Source organism: Cyprinus carpio, chromosome A7 (assembly GCF_018340385.1).
Source record: "Cyprinus carpio isolate SPL01 chromosome A7, ASM1834038v1, whole genome shotgun sequence".
Classification (NCBI taxonomy): domain Eukaryota; kingdom Metazoa; phylum Chordata; class Actinopteri; order Cypriniformes; family Cyprinidae; genus Cyprinus; species Cyprinus carpio.
This window is the reverse complement of record NC_056578.1, coordinates 15,623,595-15,645,248: the sequence shown is the minus strand read 5'-3', so window position 1 is coordinate 15,645,248 and position 21,654 is coordinate 15,623,595. Positions and strand designations below refer to the sequence as shown.

Below are 21,654 nucleotides of genomic sequence, written 5' to 3'. Positions count from 1 at the left end.
CTGTGTGACTTACTACTGAAGAGGTCAATGTGGTTCAGTGTGGTTTTTGGAGTGTTTCTGCATGTATGTTTATTTTCATAAAATTAGTATTTTAAGCAGTCTACAGTAAGAGGAGACCTTAAAAAGAAACTGACAAGCAGCGGACTGTTTCTGCTCTCACCACAAAAGCATTTCCTGAAGTGAAGAGATGACACTGTAGTACAAGAGAGGTCTTGGTTCATTGGTATCAGTACCAACAGAAGAAACTCTGTTCTATAAAACACAAACGGTGAGTGCAATTACAACATCCACATAATCATTTTCCACATGTTTGTTTTTGTTTATTTTTACAGTATTTTGTGTTCATGTTGTTTTAGTAAGTTTTGAATTTCTATTAACTAACATTTATAAATGCTATATAATTATTGTTTGTTAACTAATATAGTTAACGTTAACAAATAAAACCTTATTGCAAAGTGTTACCAAATACTGTAAATGTAAAATATAAGATTAAAAGAAGTTCTATATGTATTAAAGGCATTTGACTTCACTGCCATATGGCTTATCTATATATACATTTAAAATGGCATGTTTTGGGGAAGTCCTGACTTTTAACAAGTTCTATAAAAGTAATGCATGTTTCTCTAAAGGTATTCTTTTCATTTAATGTGTAAGTAGCGTATATTGGCTATAAATATATTTAAATAAACCACGCAAGATTGCTACTGAATTGGACAGTTTTGACATATGTTAACTAATTTTCTGTTCTACTGTAAAAACATCACTTATACAATGCAGTAATAACAATAAGTGTCAGAACATAAAGAAGTTCTCTTTTTTCTTCAACATTTTTAGCTCACATAATTGTTGTGCAACATTTTTTTCAATAAAGATGAGAAATGTGTGGGTGCCAGGTAGCAAGATCTGAAATGTACATTGTACCCCTTACGAGACTGTAAATGTCACCTGACCTTTAAAATTTCACTCGTTTCTAAACACTTTGAGTAGGAGGAAAGGTTTATTCTCAGGTACTTTTGTATTTCCCACGCACTCAAGCAACTACATTCTTGCAATACTCTGCTGAACAACTGCAAATAACCAAGATCTCTTCTTGGTGCAAAGATTGTTAGGCATGATATTGTTGCATTAACAATCATCACACAACCATTTGTTTCTCTGTCATTACAGGCCACTGAAGAGTAGTCAAGAAGATAAATCCTGAGAACAGCGATGTCAAATTGTACGAATGACACATTTCCAAAATCAGACCAGGTGTTTGTTGCTGTGTATTCAGTGGTTTTCATTTTTGGACTAATCCTAAACCTGACCGCGCTTGTGATTTTTTTCCGTAACTCTAAATCACGCTCGCACACCACTGTGTACATGATTCACCTGGCCTTTGCTGATATCATTCTGGTTTGTACACTTCCTTTGCGGATCTATTACCATGGGAAGTTAGGGGTTCTGAGCCCAACAATCTGTGAATTTGCTGGTCTCATACTGCTAAGTAACATGTACAGCAGCATCTTCCTCCTCACGTGCATTAGCTTTGACCGTTGCGTAGCAGTCTGCTTCCCGATGTCTTCTCGTGTCCGTGAGGGCCGCAAGAAGGCATGGTGCGTGTGTCTGGGAATCTGGATCCTAACTATCTCAACAAGCTTACTGATCTACTTTCAAAAGGAGCAAGACAAGCCACTGCACAACAACACATGTTTTAGTGGTTTTCCTACAATTTCGACTCAAAAACCTGCTCTCGCTTCCACTCTAATTGTCGGGTTTGGGATCCCACTAACTGTTATGATTTTCAGCTCATGGGGGCTCATCCGAGCTATAAGTAAAAGCACAGCTGTCCAGACTAGCAACCTAGTAGACAGCAAAAAGATTAAAAGGATGATAATAACAAACTTGGCCATCTTTCTGTTCTGTTTTCTGCCATATCATGCTATGCTTGTGCTGCTTGTTGACAATAGAGGTAAGGACTCACTGTTAAAAGCCTACCAGTATAGCCTCATGGTAGCCTGCCTTAATGCAATGCTGGACCCCGTGGCATACTATTTCACAACGGAGACGTTTCGAAAAAAAATGGACATCGAAGCTGTACACAGAAAACGGCAAATGAACAGTCACAGCTCAGACGGACACAACAGCTCACGTGCACACAATGTGAAAGCATCAGTGGAGTCTATTCAACTCACAAGATCAAAATGAATGTTCATGTAGGCTTAGTCTCTCGTCGACATTGTTTACATTACCATTCACATATAGTGATCTGCTTTTGTAAGAAGGAAACATGATGAGCGATAGAATAATCATGTATGACTCAAAAGTTTTTTCAAAAAAAAAAAAAACCCACAAGAAATCTGACTTTTACATTTCTGGATGAACTGCTGACTGCATGCAAGCACAGTATGTGCAAAAATGAGCGTGCTGTGTAGCCTTGCTCTTTATCATATGCATCTCTGATAAAGTAAATAAATGACTCATTCAGTCATTGATGTGCAACCCCTATTATTTTCACAACGAGCTCTCACTTGGGAGCCATTGTAATAAATGTAACAGTATGACAAATTAGGATCATTATTTTTTGATGAATATATGCAAAAGACAGTGAACTTATTCTAAGACAGTTAGATTAGAGCATTATATTCTCATCTGCATTGCAGTAATTATTCATAACCTTTCAGTTTTGCAGCAGTTTTTGTTCACGTATTTCAAATGTTAACATTTGTAAGTATTGATGCATTATAATTTTGCATGTGCACTTTTGATATGTGCATGACATTTTGTTACTTTTCAATATAATAGTAGACTATATGGACATATGTGTTTAATTTAAAATTTCCTGCTTTGAAATTTCCTGTTACATAGTGAAAAGTTTTAAAAGTTTTGATAATGGTTGTTTGAAAAAAAAAAAAAAATCCTCTTTCCTGCCTGTTTCCACACCCTTCCCCTTCTCCACCACATCTGTTTGACCTAGTACACATAGCTTGTGCTGAGTACAACAGAAATTGTGTAAATATGTTAATAAAATTGATTAATACCGACCAAAGTATAGTTGTTTGATTCTCATTTTGGAGTTGTAATCATTGTTATCCATCCATGGCTTTCTTTTTCTGATGCCAAAGGGAAACAAAAAGCAGGCATTGCATTGATAAATAAAAACATATGCCTTTTAAATGTATTTATTTACTCTCTTATGACCCCGTTTCCCAACAACCAGCTTTAATCGAAAAAAAAAAAACCTGGCAAGGCAAGTTTATATATATAGCACATTTCTTACACAATGGTAATTCAAAGTGCTTTACATAAAAGAAAAAAATAAATAAATAACAATAATAATCACAACAATAAAACAATGAATTTAAAAACTTTAAAAATGATTTAAAAATTGATTTAAGAGGTTTAAAATGAATTTAAAACAGTTAAAAATAAAAAGTTATTATACACAAAATATAGTGCAATCAGTTTGGACATTGCACAATACTGATTCAATAAATCCACAGCTAAACAGATGAGTTTTGAGTTTGCATTTAATTTGTTTTAGCACATCTGATCTCTTCTGGAAGCTGATTCTTGGTCTAAAGGTTAGGTCTGATTTTTAGGGATATGATCTTTCATTTTTACTCCAGTACTGCCTTCATTTTCATTCTGCATTTCTTAAGTTAAGGATTGACATTTTGAAGGTAGGTAACCACAAATGTCTGCTGAGTGATCGACTAACCCAAAAGCAGAGGCGGTTTCTTCATTAGGACGATAGGGGTGACTCAAGGCCAAGGGAAGTACTAAAAGGAGGGATTTTTTCTATCACATTCAACCACAGTGTCATGCACTTGCTGCATCCCAATGTGCCTACTTATACTACGACCTTAAAGTATGTACTCTTTCAGTGAAGAAAAAGTACACACTTTTGAGTGTGTAGTAGAAGAGTAAGCTTTGTAAGTTTTTGACTCTACTAAAACATAAAAATACCATAATATGTTTGCAGATATTTAAGAAACATGCTAAGTTAACATACTTGTTTATCTGAAAAACAATGCTACAGTCAATTATTCTCCTTTAAAAATGTGCGTTCCAGGCCGGAATGTCGGTCTTTGTTTTGGTTTGTAAAACCCGCCCAATTGTATTTCAGCACCCCAGGTTGCCAGTTGGTGGAAAACAGCATATTTAATTTTATTCATAGTCAAGTGCACTCATTCTTGTTGGTGTCTCAATCTGGCAACCTGCATATGCATTAGGTCTGAGGAGGGGAGGCCGGGTGAAAAAAACCCTCTCCAGTATTTTGAATTTGGACTGCAATACCTAGTTCAACCATTCGCTGTCAATCCTACATACAGCACGTTTAAAAGTTAATGGCCAAACGGATGTTTATAAAAAGTTCACAATGTTTTTGTAGATGAAATATAACACAAATAACATTAAATAAACATTTCAAACAGGTTAAATTTTGATTATTAGTAACTCAAACCCCTTTATCTAAACCTCTCTACTTAACTGTCGTTCGCGCACATTCACCATGTTTGTAGTTTTTTAAACATTTTTATTTGTGTTTGTAGTTCTGAACTGAATCATTCGTCAAAGCGCAATAGATTGTGGGTAATATAAGCCAATAGCTGGTGCATTCCAAATGGGATATATCGTCCTCAAAAAGGCACTTCAGAGTGAAAACAATCATGGCCGCCATATTGAAGGGTCGTCCCAAACCGAAGTGCTCAAAACTGGCCACTTCAGGGCCCTTCGGATTGAAGGATTTCAAAGGGTACAACTGATTGACACTTCAGGCCTCCATGATCCTTTGCAACAGGGATGTTGTTTGGCATCACAAAGTTCGACTTCACCGATAAATGTATGCATCTATACTACTGTTATATTTATATGAGTTAGATTTGGTATGTTATTATGGTCAAAACGACTTTGTACTTCAACAAAAATACTTTACAGCTACGTTTATCAGTCTATTCAAATGTTTCAAATACATAGACACAATTTACATTACACATACACATTACATTACATTACATACACAAATATAGATTATATTTAATGTAAAAGACAATTTAGTGTCAACCAGTGTACAAAATGTGCGACGAAGGCGCCTCCTTGATCGTCTTGTTAAGGTGACGCAGAAGTGCGTTCCTAAAAAATAGTTTTTTTGACACCTACACCCTTCATCCCTTCAAAGCACTCACTCCGGAGGGTAAACCCTTTGAAGGGATGATTTGAAGGGTGCATAGAGATGAGCCCTTCCAAATGGAAAGCAGGGTATTAGTGCATTCCAAATGGGATAGTTAAAGGCACTTCGGAGTGAAAACAATCATGGCTGCCAATTGAAGGATCGTTCCAAACCGGATACGCTGGCGCCGATACAGGATGGCTGCCTCCGTGACGTGCTCTGCAGTTGTTTTTGTGTTTTTGTTAGTTTGTCCTGTCTTTTGTTATATTCCTGCAATCAGTTTCACCAGGGACGAATTGATGGACATTCGGCACCACACATCTCCCGATATATTACCGGTTTTCGACTATTCTGATGTTTTGCTGGACATTTTTGTCGGTGGAGCAGCTGCGCTGATCACACGCTTCAAGAGGACGCGCAGACGGGGAAAAAGAGCTGGCGCGCTCGTGAGACTCAGAAAACGCGGATTTCGAACGCTGTTGCCTAGCATCCATCTGGCAAATCTCCACTCTCTCCCCAACAAAACGGACGAACTCCTTCTGCTCTCTCGGACAAATAAGGATTTCTCACACTCTGCTGCTCTGTGTTTCACGGAAACTTGGCTGCATGACGCTATTCCTGACAGCGCGCTCCATCTGTCGGGCTTTCAGCTGTTCAGAGCGGACCGCGACACAGAATCAACGGGGAAATCGCTCGGCGGCGGGACGTGCTTTTACATCAATGAACGGTGGTGTACAGATGTAACTGTGTTAAAAAAGATGTGCTGCTCAGATCTCGAAACACTCTTCATTAACTGCAAGCCGTTCTATTCGCCGCGGGAGTTTCACTCGTTCATTATTGTGAGTGTTTACATCCCTCCGCAAGCGCACGTAAGTCTGGCTTTACAGAAACTCGCTGATCAGATCACAGAGACAGAACAACAACACCCGGACTCCATTTTAATCATTCTTGGGGACTTTAATAAAGCCAACCTCTCCCGTGAACTGCCAAAATACAGACAGCATGTTACATGTCCCACAAGAGACAGTAATATATTGGATCACTGTTACACCACAATAAATGATGCATATCACTCTGTTCCACGAGCAGCTTTGGGACGTTCTGATCACTGTCTGGTTCATCTTATACCGACCTACAGGCAGAAACTAAAATCAGCTAAACCTGTATTAAGGACTGTAAAAAGATGGACTAATGAAGCAGAGCAGGATTTTCAATATTGTTTTGACCTCACTGATTGGAGTGTTTTTGAAGCTGCTGCCACTGATCTGGACGAGCTCACAGAGACTGTAACATCTTATATCAGTTTCTGTGAGGATATGTGTATTCCTACCAGGACTAAACTAATTTACAACAATGACAAACCGTGGTTCACTGCAAAACTCAGTCAGCTCCGTCAGGCCAAAGAAGATGCTTACAGGAAGGGGGACAATGTCTTGTATAAACAGGCTAAATACACACTGGAAAAGGAGATCAAAGTGGCAAAGAGAAATTATTCTGATAAAATAAGGACTCTTCACTTCCAACGACTCAGCATCAGTGTGGAAAAGTCTGAAAGAGATCACCAATTACAAGACACCACCCCCCAGCACTGTGGAGAATCAACGACTGGCAGACGATCTGAACGAGTTTTACTGCAGGTTTGAAAGAAAAACACCCATCACCTGCCCTGAACGCCTCTCCACACAACCGTTCACACCATTCACAACTCCGCCAAACCCACCTTGAATGCCTCTCCAAACAACCGTTCTCACCATTCACAACTCTTGCAACCCGTCCTGAACACCTCTCCAAACAACCGCCCTCACCATTCACACCTCCTGCATCCCCCCTCTCCCCCACACCTGCAATTCAGATAAGCGAGGATGCGGTGCGCCAGGTCTTCTGGAAGCAGAAAAGGAAAAAAGCACCAGGCCCAGACTGTGTTACACCAGCCTGTCTGAAATCCTGTGCTGACCAGCTGTCCCCCATCTTCACACAGATCTTCAACAGATCACTGGAGCTGTGTGAAGTCCCTTCATGCTTCAAACGCTCCACCATCATCCCCATCCCAAAGAAATCCAAAATTACAGGACTAAATGACTACAGGCCTGTGGCTTTAACGTCTGTGGTCATGAAGTCATTTGAAAAACTGGTGCTGGCCCACCTGAAGGACATTACTGGACCCTTACTGGATCCTCTTCAGTTTGCCTACAGAGCAAACAGGTCTGTGGACGATGCAGTAAACATTGGACTGCATTATGTTCTGCAACACCTAGACAGACCAGGGCCTTATGTGAGAATCCTGTTTGTGGACTTCAGCTCGGCCTTTAACATGATCATCCCAAACCTCCTCCTGCCCAAACTAACTCAGCTCTCTGTGCCCACCTCCGTCTGTCAGTGGATCAACAGCTTCCTGACAGACAGGCAGCAGCTAGTGAGGCTGGGAAAATACACATCCAGCACCCGTACAATCAGCACTGGAGCTCCCCAGGGCTGTGTTCTCTCCCCACTGCTCTTCTCCCTGTACACTAATGATTGCACATCTAAGGACCCCTCTGTCAAGCTCCTGAAGTTTGCAGACGACACCACACTCATCGGTCTCATTCAGGACGGTGACGAGTCTGCTTACAGACAGGAGGTTAAAGAGCTGGCTGTCTGGTGTACTCTCAACAACCTGGAGCTTAACACGCTCAAAACAGTGGAGATGATCGTGGGCTTCAGGAGAAACCCCCCTGCTCTAACCATCATGAACAGCACTGTGACTGCAGTGGAGTCATTCAGGTTCCTGGGCACCACCATCTCTCAGGACCTGAAGTGGGACATTCACATTGACTCCATTGTGAAAAAGGCCCAGCAGAGGTTGTACTTCCTTCGCCAGCTGAGGAAGTTTAACCTGACACAGGAGCTGCTGAAACAGTTATACTCCGCCATCATTGAATCCGTCCTCTGCACTTCAGTAACTGTCTGGTTCAGCTCAGCTTCTAAATCTGACCTCAGAAGACTACAGAGGATAGTCCGGACTGCAGAGAGAATCATCGGTACAACCCTCCCGTCTATTCAAGAACTGTACTTATCCAGAGTGAGCAAAAGGGCTGGCAAAATCACTCTGGACCCCTCACATCCAGCACACTTCCTGTTTGAACTGTTGCCATCTGGTCGACGTTACAGAGCACTGAGCACCAGAACGGCCAGACACAGGAACAGTTTCTTACCCCAGGCAATCCATCTAATGAACACTTGATAATAACTGTGGAACACATTACACTATTTATATTTACAGACACATACACTTATTATCTAACACACATACTTAGTGTACACTTAAATTATTATTTTTTTGCACATAATATACCTGTACATACATAACTGCTCGTAATATATCTGCCATACAATTGTCAATTTGTATATTGTCATTCCTTACCTACTGATTTGTATTTTTTGTATTTTTTATTCTTTTATTGTGTGTTTTTTGTTCTGTCATTCTGTTGCACTGCGGAGCTTCTGTCACGAAAACAAATTCCTCGTATGTGTAAACATACCTGGCAATAAAGCTCATTCTGATTCTGATTCTGATTCTGAAGTGCTCAAAACAGGCCACTTCAAAGGGACCTTCGGAATGAAGGATTTTTTGAAAATTTGGTTTGATGCCAAACAATACTCAACAATGTTCCGGTGTTCCTGTGGCTCAGTGGTAGAGCATTGTGTTAGCAGCACAAAAGGTTGTGGGTTCGATTCCCAGGGAAAAATGTTAGCCTGAATGCACTGTAAGTCGCTTTGGATAAAAGCATAAATGTAAATGTAACAAATGTAAGAAGGTGTTAAATGTTGTGAGGTGTTTATCTGGATCTAAATGGGGAGTGAGCACAGGTGCAATGAAAGACGTATACATAGCATTGATTAGATCAGCATTGGATTATGAGAGTTATGGATCAGCAGCTAAGACATCATTAAAAAAAGTTATAAGTAGTACAAGCTCAAGCATTGAGATTATGTTGTGGTGTGGTCAAGTTGACTCCTGTTAATGCTCTGCATGTGGAGATGGGGGAAATGCCAATGTGTTTCCAACAGGAACAGCTAATGATGAATTATTGGGTAAATTTAAAAGGACATACAGAGGCTAGAAACCCAACCACCAAGGTAATTTTCCCATGTTGGGAGAGCAAGAGAGCTATGAGTAAATTTTTTGCATGGGTCTCAGCAAAGAAAATGGGATTAGTTCAAAAAACATACATCCCTACAGTCCCAATAAAAGTAACTCCATGGTTATTTCTCTTAATATCCGTTGATTTATATCTACTGGAAAATAATCATCGATTCAAAGATACAGGAAATCTACCAGTGTTGGTGGAAGATAAGATTCAAACATTATATCAGAATTCTGTAGAAATATATACAAATGGATCCAAAGATCCTAGAGGAAGAACAGCATATGCATTTACCATTCCATTTTTACAAGTACCCATCAATAGACGAACATCAGATCATCTGGCAGTTTATACAGTTGAGTTAATAGCAATTGCAACCGCTCTGCATTGGGTAGAACAAGTTAAACTAAACAAAGTTATTCTATGCTCATATTCAAGTTCAGCGTTATTATCTTTACAGTCATTTTCATCCTGGAGTAGACCAGACATGAATGAATGAATTATGCATTTATATAGTGCTTTATTGTGTATTGTTGTACACCCAAAGCACTTTACAATCGTGGGGGGGGGTCTCTCCTCAACCACCACCAGTGTGCAGCATCCACTTGGATGATGTGACGGCAGCCACAGGACAATGGCGCCAGTGCGCTCACCACACACCAGCTACAGGTGGAGAGGAGAGAGAGACAGAGCCAATCAAGTTGTTGGGGATTATTAGGAGGCCATGATTGACAAAGGCCAAGGGGGCAATTTGGCCAGGACACCGGGGTTACACCCCTACTCTTTTACGAGAAGTGCCATGGGATTTTTAATGATCACAGAGAGTCAGGACCTCGGTTTAACGTCTCATCCGAAAGATGGTGATCCTTGACAGTATAGTGTCCCTGTCACTACACTGGGGCGCTAGGACCCACACAGACGACAGGGTGAGCACCCCCTGCTGGGTTCACTAACACCTCTTCCAACAGCAACCTAGTTTTCCGAAGAGGTCTCCCATCCAGGTACTGACCAGGCTCAGCCCTGCTTAGCTTCAGTGGGCAACCAGTCTTGGGCTGCAGGGTGATATGGCTGTGGACATAGTTAATGAAATATATAAAACTCATTTCAGACTTCACAATTTGAATATAGTGGTTACATTTATGTGGGTGCCAGCTCACAGGAGAGATGAAGGCAATTAAACAGCAGATTCACTAACAAAGGAAGCAATGAGGCAGGAAAACACAATGGACATTTTATTCAGCAAAACAGAAATAAAGACAACAATTAAAAGTAAAATCATTAGCAAATGGCAAGATAAATAGAACAAGGGAAACGTCATGCAGACATCTTTATACCATCCAAAAGGAAGTGGGAAGGATGAGGATGACAGGGCGAAGTACAGTACCAAAGAGGAAAATATAATACCAAGATTAAGACTGGGTCACACACAAATAAGACATATCTTATTGGAAAACATCCTATAGGTCTGTGTGAATGTAGTCAGGAGGAGGAATCAGTAGAACATGTACTATGTCACTGCCAAAAATATATAACAAAAAGAGAAATATTCAGAAGTTCACCACAGGCGATATTAGATGCAAAACAAATACTCTGTCATACAGGAAATTATAATTATTTAATTGTATTCTTGAGAGAAACTGGATTCATAAATAGAATAAAAAGTAAAAACAATTTTTTTTTAAGTTTCTGTTAGTCACTCACTGGTCCACATTCCAGTATAGTAGGTGGTGGTAATGCACATTAAAGGGTCATATGACGTTGCTAAAAAGAACATTATTTTTTGTATTTGGTGTAATGAAATGTGTTTATGCGGTTTAAGGTTAAAAAAACATTATTTTCCACATACTGTACATTATTGTTTCTCCTCTATGCCCCGCCTTCTGAAACGTGTCAATTTTCACAAGACTCATCTCTCTGAAAACGACGTGTGCTGTGATTGGCCAGCTATCCATCGCGTTGTGATTGGCCGAATGCCTCAAATGCCAGAAATGTTACGCCTCTTAACATATTCTGATGCGCTGTCCGGCCGGAGCGACAAGACAAAAACATAAAACCCATTATAAACGTGATATAAACATGATTTCTAGTCGTGTTTTCTTTTGGAAGGCAAAAACAAAGTAATTTCGCTTTCTCAATGAAACAGCATCACACACTGCGGCCTTGAATGAGCAGAGGCTGGAAGGCTAGAGTGAGCCGCGGCCGGCTTGAATGAGCAGAGGCGGGAGGCTTGAGAATGATGCGGCAGGCGGATTCTACAAAGGAGCGTACCTTGGTCTTGCAGCAACCACATGTGATGACCCCGGGCTGGACGCCGCTTCATCCACAGTGAAAACCAATTTGGCGATCCCTAGTGCAAAGTTGATGTATTTCCTCAGCGACCAGCACGGATCAGTTCCAGGCATGACGAAGCGGATATTGTCCTCTTTTGGAAGGCCAAACAAAGTAGTATTGCTTTCACAGTGAAACACACAGTGTCTATACGACATTGCGGCGGCGGCAACAACAATACTACAACGAGATTAAAGGGTACACCTTCTTTCTTTGCATGAACATCTGGGCGGCATTATGCAAATCTTGCTACATAGTGACGTAGAGATGTGGGGGCGTGTTAGAACAAGCCGTTTCAGGGGGGCTTGGACGAGTCTCAACTTTTATTAAAATTATTTGGATTTGAGACTTTAGTCTTTGCAACTTCAGCTGTTTGAGGGAGGCTTTAAGACCAAGTGGAATCCTCTGGCTCTGCCTGCTGGTCGCTCCCGCTTCATAGCGAGCAGGACTCGCGCTAACGGAGGTAGGTTTTTTAACGTCCACGTTTCGATTACAGCAAATCAGTTTGAGCGAACCAAACAACGTGATTCCATCATCCAGCCACGCAAGAAATAAATGAGGATCAATAAGGAAAGTCGGCTATCTCTAACGTAGCCTATACCTAGATAAAACTATGGGGCCCCATTTGTAAAATAAAATGTGTAAGAAAAACTGGTTAGATTTAACTCAGACAAATACATTTTTGCAAGATTTACATAAATAAGCTTTATGCAATATTTTTATTACTTTTTACAAATATTTTTAATAATTTAATATTTTTTTTAATTTGTATTACTATATGACTATATTAAAATAAAGTATTAAAGGTAAATCTAAATGTTTTATCCAAATCTAAATCTTCATTCTAAATCTAAATGTAAATGTTAAGTCCAAATCATAAATGTTAATCTTATATCTAAATGTAATATATATATATATATATATATATATATATATATATATATATATATATATATATATATATATAAATAAATGTGTGTATGTGTGTAACATTTCAAATATATAACTTTACATTTTAAATATTAAATCTAAATATTTAGAGAACATTTACATTTTTACGGCATGGCTGGATGACGACATGACGCCAAGCCAGTCAGGAACAGGCAGAGATATGCAAACTATGACACCATTGGGCGGTGACATCCTACTGTGCGGTGGAACTCAATCGACTACTAGATTAGACGATAGACGACATTAATACTTAACATGGCGGTCCGAATGATCTTTCAGGGACCATAGAACACGCTGTAATAGCAGCATTAAGGAGCTTCAAAGAAGCAAGTCTATCACCTTCGACATCTAGAGAGACTTCAACGCCAATCTGACCAGTAAATGTTCTTTTAAAATGTACTTAAGGGTAAGGTCCGTTTTGTTGTTGTTGCTTGAGATGAAAATATGCATAATTAATTTGCCTCGTACCATGCATGGCTATGTTTAGGTTTTTTTTTTTAAGGTTGGCTAACTTAATACATAGCCTAATTAAACAACGAATCATAATTGGTGGGACAAAATGTTTTTATGTGTGCCCTTCCCCCAAGCCCAGTGGCCTTTTTATGCTTATAACCGTAAGGTTAGAAATTTGCCCAACTTCGGTCATGAGCACCCGAGATTTTTGCTCATAAATTATCTTTGGCAGCCCTTAAATATATAGCGGTCCAAATTCTGCATTGGCAAAAAGAAAACAACAACATAAATCAGTATGCAGCAGTAAATGAAATGCAGCTGTAAGGTGATTTTTTTTTTTTTTAAACAGCTATCCAAAGGAAAATTATTTGTCAGTTTTTTTTTTTTTTTTTTGTTTTTTTTTGATAAATGCACAAAGTTACTTAAAATGTTTTTATGTATTTTACATGTATAAAACATTAAAAACTCCCAAAAATGTTGCTTACAAAGGATGTTATGGAAATGTTTTTATTATGCTGTTTTTATTATGCTATATTTTATTATGCTGTTGCAGAGTCTATACCATATCATATGGACAAAGTATATTTGAATCATGTATTTAAATTGTGCCACAGGAAATGTGTTATGTAGATCACTAAATCTATTTTAACATATTTTAAATTGTTCTTCTAGAAGGGGAACACAGGACACATCTGTAAAGTGGACATTGACATCTCAAGATCAAAGTTTGTGCCTTTGACAAATGATGAATTGGATTCTACAATTTCAGAAATTAAAGCACAGCATCCTCACTTGGGAGAGGTGATGCTTAATGGCCATCTGCATTCAAGAGGCATTGTGGTGCAGAGGCATCGCTTGCGGGAGTCATTTCGAAGGGTAGATGCAACTGGAGTTGAATTGAGAAGAACAGGAGCAATAACTCGATGTGTGTATAATGTACCATGCCCAAATTTCATCTGGCATATTGACGGTAATCACAAACTGATCCGATGGAAACTTGTTGTTCGTGCTGCAATGGATGGTTACAGCAGGATGGTCACATTTCTACGTTGCTCTGATAATAATAAGGCAGAAAGTGTTCAAGACCTTTTCAGCACTGCAGTAACACAGTTTGGTAGACCACTACATATCAGAACTGATCTTGGCACTGAGAATGCTCAGATTTGGGCAGATATGTATCAAAATAGAGGGGAACCTGCAGTATTAACAGGAAGCTCTGTACATAATCAGAGAATTGAACGTTTCAACCGTGACCTCAACAGGAACTGCAGTCATGTCTATGCCCCAGTTTTTTATGAACTGGAGATGATGCATGTGCTGGATGTAGAAAACAAAACAGACTTATTTGCGCTTCATTGTGTGTATTATGTTCCTAGAATAAACCGAACATTGGAAGAGTTCAAAGAAGGATTTAACAACCATTCCATTTCGTCAGAGGGAAACAAGACTCCTCTTCAGCTTTACACATTAGACAGACACCTGCTTTACCTTCATCACCCTGAATCTGCCTTTGAGAAGAACAGTGACAGTGGACGGAGCAGAGTGGATCCACCACAATCATTTTTACCACAACATGATTCCTTTTGTCTGAGTAGACCAGATTTAAAGGAGCTTTTGGACACGATAAACCCTCTTGAAAATGATAACAACAATGGAAAAACCATCTTTCAGAGAGTACAGCAATTTATATTTCATAAAAATGTAAACAAGTAATTTTGTCTTTGAAAATTCAGTGTTTTGGGTTGAAAATATTTAACTTATATTAAATATTTAAGGTTTGTGAATAACAAGTTAACATTTTCTTCCTGTGACTTAATTGCATAGTACCGAATACAGCTCAGCTCAATAGAGCATTTAGTTCATTAAATGTATACTCTAAAAGTTTGTCAGTTGTTTGCATTGCAGTGGTTGAATACATTTTAAAACATTCTTTCATGTTAAAGTTGATTCCACTGTGCTAAACAGTTCTTGGGAACATAGTGCTGAAACAGCAATCAATCAATACTTTTTACATTAATAATAAAAAAAAAAAAAAAATCCCATTCCTTTATTGTCTCCACTCTTTATCAAAGGCATAAACTTTAATCTTGAGATATGGAACTGCCTCATCACTTTGAAAATTGGTATAGGGTTGGTCTTGAGATAGCAAAAATGGAAGCTGATTTTAGTCAATAACTGTTGAACATATTTAAAAACATCAAAGCCTTTCGTGTTAAAGAGGATTCTATAGTGCCAAACGTTTGCCAAAAGCGGATTGTAGCTTAATTTGGACAACTATATATTTAAGGACTGCCAAAGATAATTTATGAGCAAAAATCTCGGGTGCTCATAACCCAAGGTGGGCAAATTTCTAACCTTACAGTTATAAGCATAAAAAAGCCACTGGGCTTGGGGGATGGGCACACATAAAAACATTTTGTCCCGCCAAGTACGAATCGTTGTTTAATTAGGCTATGCAGTGAGTTAGCCAACCTTAAAAAAAAGGAAAAAAAAAAAAGTTAATCCATAGCCATGCATGGTACGAGGCTAATTAATTATGCATCTTTCCATCTCAAGCAACAACAACAAAACGGACCTTACCCATAAGTACATTTTAAAAGAACATTTACTGGTCAGATTGGCGTTGAAGTCGCTCTGGATGTCAAAGGTGATAGAATTGCTTCTTTGAAGCTCATTAATGCTGCTATTACAGCCTGTTCTATGGCCCTTGAAAGATCATTCGGACCGCCATGTTAAGTATTAATGTCGTCTATCGTCTAATCTAGTAGTCGATTGAGTTCCACCACACAGTAGGATGTCACCGCCCAATGGTGTCATAATCTGCATATCTCTGCCTGTTCCTGACTGGCTTGGGGTCATGTCGTCATCCAGCCACGCCGTAAAAATTTTAATGTTCTCTAAATATTTAGATTTAATATTTAAAATGTAAAGTTATATATTTGAAATGTTACACACACATACACACACACACACACACACACACACACACACACACACACACACACACACACACACACACACATATATATATATATATATATATATATATATATATATATATATAGCCTATATTACATTTAGATATAAGATTAACATTTGGACTTGACATTTACATTTAGATTTAACATTTAGATTTAAAATTAAGATTTAGATTTAGATAAAACATTTAGATTTACCTTTAATACTTTATTGTAATATAGTCATATAGTAATACAAATAAAAAAAATTAAATTCTTTAAAATATAAAAAAGTAATTAAAATATTGCATAAAGCTTATTTAGTTAAATCTTGTTTGTTTTGTAGTTAAATCTGACCAAATCTGACCAGATTTTCTTGCACATTTTATTTTACAAACGGCGCCCCATATAAACAATTTACATTTAAGTAACTTCCAGCCTATACTTAACCTTGAATATCATTCTTAAAACACAAAATGACCAATGAAGTGTCAAGCACCCAAAGCAGTCCATATTTATTTTAAAAGTTTTCTTTAATTTAATAATATGCATTTTCATATATACTGTAGTAGGCATACTGTATATTAAACACACCCATATCAGAAGTCTGAAAGAGCTTTATTGCCAAATATCTGCGCATACAAGGAATTTGTTTTAGTGTCACAAGCTTCCAGTACACAGAGACAACAACAACACACATAAAACAAAAAGGTGTGAATAAAATACACACATGTATAAATATAAATAAAGCATGCACACAAAAATTATAAATATGTACAGGTGTGCTATAGATAAAATACTGTAGAATTTTGATTGTGTTATGAATTGAATTTGTAGGGTTGTGTTGTAGGGATGTACTAGGATGTAAAGGGATAAATACTATAAGGTTATTGCACATATTTGTATTGCACAATGGGAGAACATTTGTTCATGAGGTAGATTGCCTATGGCCTAGAGACTTCATTAAAAAAAAAAAAACTAAAAGATATATACCTGTGTGTGTGTGTGTGTGTATGTATGTATATATATATATATAGGCCTGTGTGTGTCCCTTATTCTGTCCCTTATTTTTCTATGAAAAACCACTATTGTCCCTTATTTTCCTTTTCTGAAGCTGGCAACCCTAATTGACGTAGTAAAATCTTAACAATGGACTGGACACAATATAATATGTCAAAACAAACGTGCATGAAGGCTAAAGCACCCTTACTAAGTTCAGAAGCACCCACAGTGATTTGATTCTGGAACAGAGCCTGATCTTTCTGGAGCTCCTTCATGGGTCTGTGGTGCTGCTGTCGCTCATTTGCTCCACCTTCCCCACCCTGCTTCACGACACTATATTATATATGCACATGCTTTACTTTATGCATGTAAATGGTTGTAAATATGGGATGCATGCCTACATGACAGAGTTGTTGTAAAAGACTGTTCTAACTGCAGAAGTTCTTCTAAAGCATCAGAGCCAGCGACAAGGAAGCATTATCAGCTAATGCACTCATGTTTTGCACTCTAATGTCAATTGTGGTTGACTGAGCACCCCCTAGTGGTAGATTAAATCAAATATTTTACTTTAAAAACTTGAGAAATGGAGCAGATTTGTCTATCATATTAACAAACGGAGCAATGGAAATGATCATAATCATGATAAATGTGACACGTTTTGCTGGTTTATTGCAGGGGCTATGGTTTATATTTAAAGCTGATAACGTCACATTATTTGCCTATAAATTAATCTCCACTTTCCAAAAAAAAAAAAAAAAAAAGGTAGTCTACTGTACACGCAAAATCATAACTACTGAGGAAAGTAGCTCTCTTTCATAAGCCATTATTTTAACAAAAGAGTCTTTCTTGGAAAACTTGATATAGGGATATGTTTTTCTGGGTTGCTGAAGAGTTTAAGATGGCTATTAGGGATTTGGCACCCTGTCTAATTCCGTTGACCGTGGGTCATTATTGCCGGACAACAGCTGAAAAAGAGATCTTGGCGTGCTTAAGTGATGTGTGCCCGTCCCGTAGGTGAAAAGAACAATAGTGATGGGGGTAAAGGGGATGGGTCGCGCGCTATGGAGGAAGGGGTGGGAAACTAAGAGATAATAGGAGTTCTCCTACTTTGAAAAACTTTTAAAAACTAAGATTTCTTTGCTATTGTTGCACGTTACCATCCTCCAACCTACCATCCTCTGTCTTTGTTGGTGTAGCGGATACTCGTTTTTTTTTTTTTTTTGCATATTATTATTAAAATTGCATCTGGAATTCAGTAGTAAAAAATATGTTTCAAATGCATTGCAATACATTTAACCCAATGCCCTTACCTATATGCTCTACACCAGATTTAAGGACAAAATTAAACAGGACAAATAACTCTACAGGTGCATCCTTGTTGTGCTAAAATCAGTTTTCACTTTAGTGTTAAAAGTCCCTAAATAAGGTGAGAGCCACTTTCATTTTTCAGCTGAGTCAAATCCGAAAACAAAAACTATTTCTGACAGTGAGTCATTTGTAAAGTCAAACTTTTGAACTCTGTTCTGCTTCTTCTCAGTGCACCAACACTGTGCAGTGGAACGAGGGATTCGTGGTAGGCCTATTTAATGGGCCAAACCCGAGACTGTGGGAAATTGCGCAGCAAAAAGCACCCATGCATTGTCATGGTAATTTCGGTGGGTGGAGGTTTAAGGGGGAGTACTTGTTAAACGAGGTTAAGTGAGACTGTTTAGTTTCTAGTTTTATCAAGACTACGCCACCGCAACCTCAACTTTCATAAATAGTCGTGGGAAAGCGAAAAGATTTCTAAACTACCTAGAACAGCAGAAAAATGACAGCCTCTAATATCGGCGGCAGTCCGGAGAAGAATTTCAGCGCAAAAGAAGAGCGAAAGGTAGTGACATTATATCATTTTGTGTTGTTTTCATGTATGCAACAATTGCAAATTATTTATTTGTTCAATGCGGGATACATAAAGTGATAAAAAATAAATGAACGTAGGATGTAATGGAGCAGTTTTTAGTAAATCATTCAGAACAGCTTTTAAATGTATATAAACGTGTTCCAGACTGCTGTTTGTGTGAGTAACTTACATTGACAATGTCTAAACAAAAACTTAGCTAAACTCCAGAAAATGCTCTGTTACATAAAACTATTTATTTGTTTTGCTAATCTCAATATTGTATCCACAGTATATCTAGTATCTTAGTTTTAGATTTTTATTAGTTCCTGTTATTAGTAAAAAATGAGTTAAAAGAGAATGCAATTAGCATGTTTTTTCCTCATCCATTACTCAAATCTGTTGATATATGTAAAGTATACTGTTGTGAGTTTGTCAGTGATCGAATATTGAATCAAATAATAAAATGATTAAAATAACTTTACACTTGAAGTAACTTTAGTCAAGGCATTACAGTAGTTTATGTTGAATACTCATATGCAATTTACTTATTTGGGATGTCCAATTAATATTTCACACTTCAGACATACACCTTACAGAACTGGCACATGTGTTGTAAGTCTTGTATTGTCAAATTTGTACTTAATGAATCCCTTAAGGATGTCTAATGAGTATTTCATACACCCTAAAATGGTTTGTTCATCATTTTAGCTGCGGAAACCCTTGATAGAGAAGAGACGCAGGGAGAGGATAAATTCAAGCCTTGAGCAACTAAAGGGTATTATGGTGGATGCCTACAATTTGGATGTAAGTGACCCAAATAAACAATCAAAATATAGAAACACTCTTTATATATATCTCGATGCACAAATATAATACAAGTAATACATTGATTTTATTGATTTTATTAAATAAATAATCAAAAAAAATTTCTCGAACTTTTACTTTTCCCACAGCAGTCAAAATTAGAGAAGGCAGATGTTCTCGAGATTACAGTTCAGCACATGGAGAACCTTCAAAGAGGTTCAGGTTAGACTATGTTAAACCATATCTTACCTTTTTTTTTCACAGATATTTGAGGTTAATATTATTTCAAACATACAAACAAACCCTACTGATCTTTAAGGGTACATTTATGATTGCTTAACACTCCCATGGTTCTATATGTATAAATTATATTTTATTTTCAGGTGGTAGCCTCAGTCCAGGCACTGGGTTTGAGTCTCGACAAAGATACAGTAGTGGCTATATTCAGTGCATGCATGAGGTGCACAACCTGCTCCTGAGCTGCCCTGGGATGGACAAGACTCTGGGTGCTCGCCTGCTAAACCACTTGCTGAAATCTCTTCCCCATATCAGTACCGAAGCCGGCAGCACGAGTTCTGCTGGCACTCCCGGTCCTCTTATTCTATCCCCGACCCTAAACCTGCCTTCTTTACATCCCCACCCTCTCCACCTGCACACCCCTCCATCCCCTCCAACTCCTTCCCCACCCTCCAGCCCTCCTCACTCTCCCAGAGTCCCACCGATTAGAGAGAGACCACATGAACAGTCCTCTCCCCCCAGGTCTCCTTCTCCTCGGTCTCCAGCACAATCAGCCCTTCCCCCTTTCTTTCCAGGAGCCGATCCCTCCATGTGGAGACCCTGGTGAATGAATCCGGCCCAGCCCCCCATTTGCCCTCCCCTTGCCTTTCCTTGGCCTGCCCTCTTCTACCTAAATAGTTTCCATTACATTTGATCTCTTGAGAGGATGGAGTGCTTTCCACTCAAAGGGGTGCATCATATTGGGTTACAAAGTCCCATGGGGTTGTGTGGTATCATTTGAAGCACTGTTTTGAGGGTATGATCACAAATGACACCAAAGTTGCCCTCACTGACTGTATATACTAGTATTGCTGTCTTGACCACTTGTAGGGCAAGTTTAGATGACCTTTGCTTACTTTTTTTAACAATTATATTTTTTACTAGTTGGGTTTTAGATGTGGTGTGCTGTTAGGGGATTTGTTGAAATTATGCATGTTTCTCTACCTTAAATGCAAACCACTAATGGTGATTCAGAAAGGGTAGAACTGACAAGATCATTTGTGAAAAATATACTCCGTCCTTGTATATTACAAGCAGAGAGGAGTCTGACTAGGACCTCATATTGAAGCAGTTAAAATTGATTTTCTTTATGAAAAATCAGAATTGTGTATTGTATTGACATTTACTCTCAAAAAAATGATAATGATGATGATTATGATAAAGGTGATTTTAAAAAATAAATGAAAATGACACTGATCAGTTTGCATTTTTTTTTTCTAGACTAATATTTAATCTGTCATACATAAGAACTGTCTCTTATCCCACTGGCAAAGAAATATGTTTAGAATTTTTTTTTTTTTTTTTTTTTTTTTTACATTCACAAACACCATCACAGACACTTCTATATTAATTTATTCAAATTCAATATTTTGTACATTACAATCCTATTGTATTGTCAGTTATTATGTCAACAATTTGAACCTGAATATTACATTCAATACACTGTGGTAATACAGAAAATAAGAAAACACTTTTTTCAGTTTTGTAAATTTCTTGATGTTTTGCATGCCAAAGTGAAAAAAGCACAGAATCAATAAAATATCAAAGAATCAAAAGATCTTTTAAATTACAAGTAACTGAATTAAAAGAATAGTTTTCCCAAAAAATGAACATTTGAAGACACTTATCCATTGCAGAATATCCATCGCTCAGCAAGTGTTGTAATGCTAAATTTCTTCAAAATATGTTCTAATGAAGAAACAAACTCATCTACATTTTGGATGGCCT

At 38.0% G+C, this 21,654-nt stretch overlaps 3 protein-coding genes across 4 annotated transcripts; all 3 read left to right on the top strand.

The window, feature by feature from the left end:
• Positions 1 to 3,018, top strand: LOC109106927 (lysophosphatidic acid receptor 6-like). Its single transcript, XM_042759231.1, has 2 exons — positions 1 to 268; positions 1,168 to 3,018. Exon 2 carries the CDS (start codon positions 1,210 to 1,212, stop codon positions 2,185 to 2,187), a length of 978 nt encoding a protein of 325 aa, XP_042615165.1. The 5' UTR covers positions 1 to 268; positions 1,168 to 1,209; the 3' UTR covers positions 2,188 to 3,018.
• Positions 3,019 to 12,731: 9,713 nt separating this feature from the next.
• On the top strand, positions 12,732 to 14,876 carry LOC122145457. The gene is made up of 2 exons (XM_042759230.1): positions 12,732 to 12,958; positions 13,678 to 14,876. The coding sequence occupies exons 1-2, from the start codon at positions 12,947 to 12,949 to the stop codon at positions 14,716 to 14,718; spliced, it is 1,053 nt and encodes a 350-aa protein (XP_042615164.1). The 5' UTR covers positions 12,732 to 12,946; the 3' UTR covers positions 14,719 to 14,876.
• A 3,699-nt stretch (positions 14,877 to 18,575) lies between these two features.
• LOC109107745 (transcription factor HES-2-like) lies at positions 18,576 to 21,139 on the top strand. 2 transcript variants are annotated; one of them, XM_019120962.2, is made up of 4 exons: positions 18,576 to 18,837; positions 19,555 to 19,650; positions 19,803 to 19,872; positions 20,034 to 21,139. In XM_019120962.2, the coding sequence occupies exons 1-4, from the start codon at positions 18,775 to 18,777 to the stop codon at positions 20,492 to 20,494; spliced, it is 690 nt and encodes a 229-aa protein (XP_018976507.1). In that variant the 5' UTR covers positions 18,576 to 18,774; the 3' UTR covers positions 20,495 to 21,139. The 2 variants fall into 2 exon arrangements, with proteins under 2 accessions (XP_018976507.1, XP_018976506.1); XM_019120961.2 differs by having other exon boundaries at positions 18,583 to 18,837; positions 19,800 to 19,872.
• The last annotated feature ends 515 nt before the right edge of the window (positions 21,140 to 21,654 follow it).

What these genes read in the sequence shown, in the direction of transcription:
- LOC109106927 (XM_042759231.1), top strand. Translation starts at nt 1,210, where the DNA reads ATGTCAAATTGTACGAATGACACATTTCCAAAATCAGACCAGGTGTTT.
- LOC109107745 (XM_019120961.2), top strand. Translation starts at nt 18,775, where the DNA reads ATGACAGCCTCTAATATCGGCGGCAGTCCGGAGAAGAATTTCAGCGCA. An exon ending in TGGATGCCTACAATTTGGAT is followed by an intron (nt 19,651 to 19,799) that starts GTAAGTGACCCA and finishes CTTTTCCCACAG; the next exon opens with CAGTCAAAATTAGAGAAGGC. An exon ending in GAACCTTCAAAGAGGTTCAG is followed by an intron (nt 19,873 to 20,033) that starts GTTAGACTATGT and finishes TTTTATTTTCAG; the next exon opens with GTGGTAGCCTCAGTCCAGGC.